The 3,454-nt window shown below is 28.3% G+C and overlaps 1 protein-coding gene across 1 annotated transcript in view; it reads right to left on the bottom strand.

The window, feature by feature from the left end:
- The window catches only part of LOTGIDRAFT_175708 (hypothetical protein), a gene marked incomplete at both ends in the record, with an annotated part of 13,381 nt that extends 10,908 nt beyond the window's left edge, over positions 1-2,473 (bottom strand). The window contains 5 exons of the mRNA XM_009058774.1: positions 370-627; positions 674-730; positions 996-1,250; positions 1,437-1,736; positions 2,419-2,473. Of these exons, the coding sequence (XP_009057022.1) occupies positions 370-627; positions 674-730; positions 996-1,250; positions 1,437-1,736; positions 2,419-2,473 (925 nt within the window). The remainder of the gene's footprint in view (positions 1-369; positions 628-673; positions 731-995; positions 1,251-1,436; positions 1,737-2,418) is intronic.
- Positions 2,474-3,454: the final 981 nt, after the last annotated feature.

The following is a 3,454-nucleotide window of genomic DNA, read 5'->3' as shown; positions in this document are numbered from 1 at the left end:
TGGTCTGTTTATATCAAATTTATGCTCACTTTAAAGGCATCAATCTTTGACAGATTGTTTCCGTAGGTNTGGGCCGTGCCAAGGATGATGCCTATAGATTTTTGTGATGTATGGATAAATCAATTGTTAGCATTTTTCGTATATATTTTTAGTGGATGAAAGTTGTGATTGTCCAAAAGTCCTGAGAAACATCAAAAGCTTAGTCTTTCAGCAATACTCTTTGAAAAATATCTATCAATACGTTTGCATTATTATAAAAGTAGCTTTTCAGTCGAACACAATAACAATATTATCAGAAAATGCTCAATTCTTTTTTTATGATTATACATTGACATAGAGAGGTGGGTCATATAATAAATATATACTTACAATGTACATTAATTTGTATAGATTTAGATCTTGTTTTAGGGATGGTATTTTTAATATTGGTAGCTTCACATCTATAGTTTCCTTCCTGATTTCTTTTTATTTGAGTAAATACAAGATCTTTAGTTGGTGATGAAACAGGTCCAGTCCATTTATAATTACACTGATAACAATCAGTTAAACATATTATAGTTTGATCTCTACCTTCTATTATATTGTTACTTGTTACATCTGCTGAGAAAGCAAGTTCATCAGGACCATCTGAAATAATATCAATCAGTTAAACATGTTATAGTTTGATCTCTACCTTCTATTATATTGATACTTGTTACATCTGGTGAGAAAGCAAGTTCATCACGACCATCTGAAATAATAACAATCAGTTAAACATGTTATAGTTAGATCTCTACCTTCTATTATATTGATACTTGTTACATCTGGTGAGGCCCATCTGAAATAATAACAATCAGTTAACATGTTATAGTATTATATACTTACAATAATTCTTGGCAGCTGTTTTGTAAGTTGTTTATTTAAGTGACACTTCTCCTGATAACGCCGCCTGTATGATGATGTGAAACGTTGAGTTAATAAATGTCTTGTGCTTCGTTAAAGTATGATATACTTACAATAAATCTGAACATTAAGTTGTTTTGTAAGTTGTTTATTTAATACAGTATGTTTAACTGTACAATTATAAGAACCAGTTTGATCTCTAGTACTAAGTGATAAAGTGTTATTTAGAATTGTTGTTGAACCATCTTTAGACCAGGTGATGTGACAATCTGGTTTACAATCAGCTAAACAGTTGACACTCTGACTCTTTCCTTCTATAACATCTATATTATCACTAGTAGGGTTAAATCTTATATTCTCTGGACCATCTGTAAAAATCACTTTATTATTTCTTTAAATTTCTTTTATTGAATTCAACCAAATAACGATGCTCATAAAATGAGAAAGGACAACTGTTTTGCTTCACAGAAAATGAAAATTAAGTGTGTATTATCCTGCCATTTTGACTTAAGAATGATAATCTGAAAATTAAACAGAGATGAAAATAAACTTACAATAAACTGATACATTACTTGATCCTTGTCCACCAGAATTACCTCTACAAGACCATGTTGTATCATCTTGTTTATTTATATTACTTATATTGAGATATAGTTGTTTGTTGTTATTATTTATACATCCACATTTATATCTATTATCTGTTGAACTACTCTCACAGTTTATCATATTACATACAACAATATTGTTTCTACGGAAATCTAGAACACTAGGCGAATCTGTAACATTACATTGTAATGTATAATTTTCACCTAACTCTGCATAACTTTCAGGAATTCCTCTTATAGTATATTGACCTGTAAACAATATGGTAATTAAAGAACTTCTAGCTATTGTTACCTATCTACGGAACCCTCCTTAAGCGTAATTTTCAATACTTTGTAATACGAAATAATTAATTCGTTTGAACGAAATAATATCATTCTTTTGTTTTAAACGAATTACTTTTTTCGTTTAAACGAAATACATGATATTATTTTGTTAAAAGGAAATATCATTCCATCAGTTAATTCTGAATTCAACTATTTTACATAAAACAGCCAATCTAAGTTTTGAGATATAAAATAATATAAGCCAGCTGCCATCACATTGCTGTAAGTAGAAACTTGATATTTTGTTGAATATTTTAGTTTGAACCGATCATTCTTCCTCTCAATATAAAATCCCTATAGATTAGTTTATTTTGGGACATAAAATCTACAATAGGAAAAGAGAAGGCAACAATCTATCAAATGATTTTATCCATGTAATATATATATAAAGGGTATATGGTTTAAATATTTTGAAGGTAAAACTAGAAGTCAAATATCTATATAAAGAAATGTCAAAGTTGACAGTGCGATTCGATATATCATATGATATTATTATATGCGTTAAGCGTAAGTTGAATATAACTATTATTTCATTTTCTACACGAAGACTTATAGTCTTATAGCTGTATATCATGATAAATTAATACAATATAAATACATCACTTACCTGTAATTAGTACTGGTAAATAAACTATAACTATTAATATACATTTATACTCCATGTTATTGAATAATATTCAACAAGACGATCTTCTCTTGTCATACATGTGGCCTACTAGTGTATAGTTTTTTTTTATTGTAAGGCTGTAATTTACTGCCCCTTTTAAACATGAAAACACCTATACATACGGTTATATTTAGTTCTTTTAGCAAATAGAAGGCTCAGAAGGTGTGTTCAACCATTAAAGTAGTATTGCACAATGGAATTTATTGTGCCACCACTTTTCATAATCTGTTTATTTTGTTTGACAGACCTCACTCACAATTGTTATATTGTAATTTAAAATTCGAAGTGACTTCTGACTAAACTAGAAACTGTCTCATATTCCTTTATAACAAAAGAAACTATTGAATATGGTCTAATCTTTATTATCATGTAGATATTGTAAATAATGTTTCAAAATTAGATATTTTTTTACAAAATAGTATGAATCTTAAGATGAAGAATACTATCAAAATGGACCTTGAGAGATAACATCCACTATCTTACTACAATTAATATATATATGTATATTATATACAAGGAGAAATGTCATGAATATGGTGAACAGAGTTATTACAAAATTATCATACAAGTATGAATTGTATGATGAAAAAATAAAATAAAATTAAAAAAAAGTTAATTTGAACAAGGTACCAGTTTCTTCTTTAGTCCATCTTTAAAACAGCATAATTCAGAAGACAATTTAAGAGATGTGGATAATGAATTCCAAAGTGCACTTGCCCTTTACTTAAACGTTCTTTTCACAGCTTCCAGACGGCATTTTGGAATGGGCAAAGAATTTTCTAAACAGATGTTACGGTATGTTATATTCAATTTCTTTTCATATTTTCATATTCTTTTACATCTTCAGAATTATGTTGATTGTTATCATTAACTTCAGAACGAGTATTTAAATCTTCATACGTTCTATCTGTAGGGAAGAAAAGCGTGCATACTATCTAATAATATAGAATAAAAATTATAATCTTTAGGTTTTGAA

This window comes from Lottia gigantea (genome assembly GCF_000327385.1).
Source record: "Lottia gigantea unplaced genomic scaffold LOTGIsca_351, whole genome shotgun sequence".
In the NCBI taxonomy this organism is placed as follows: Eukaryota; Metazoa; Mollusca; class Gastropoda; family Lottiidae; genus Lottia; species Lottia gigantea.
This window is presented reverse-complemented; position numbering and strand designations above follow the sequence as displayed.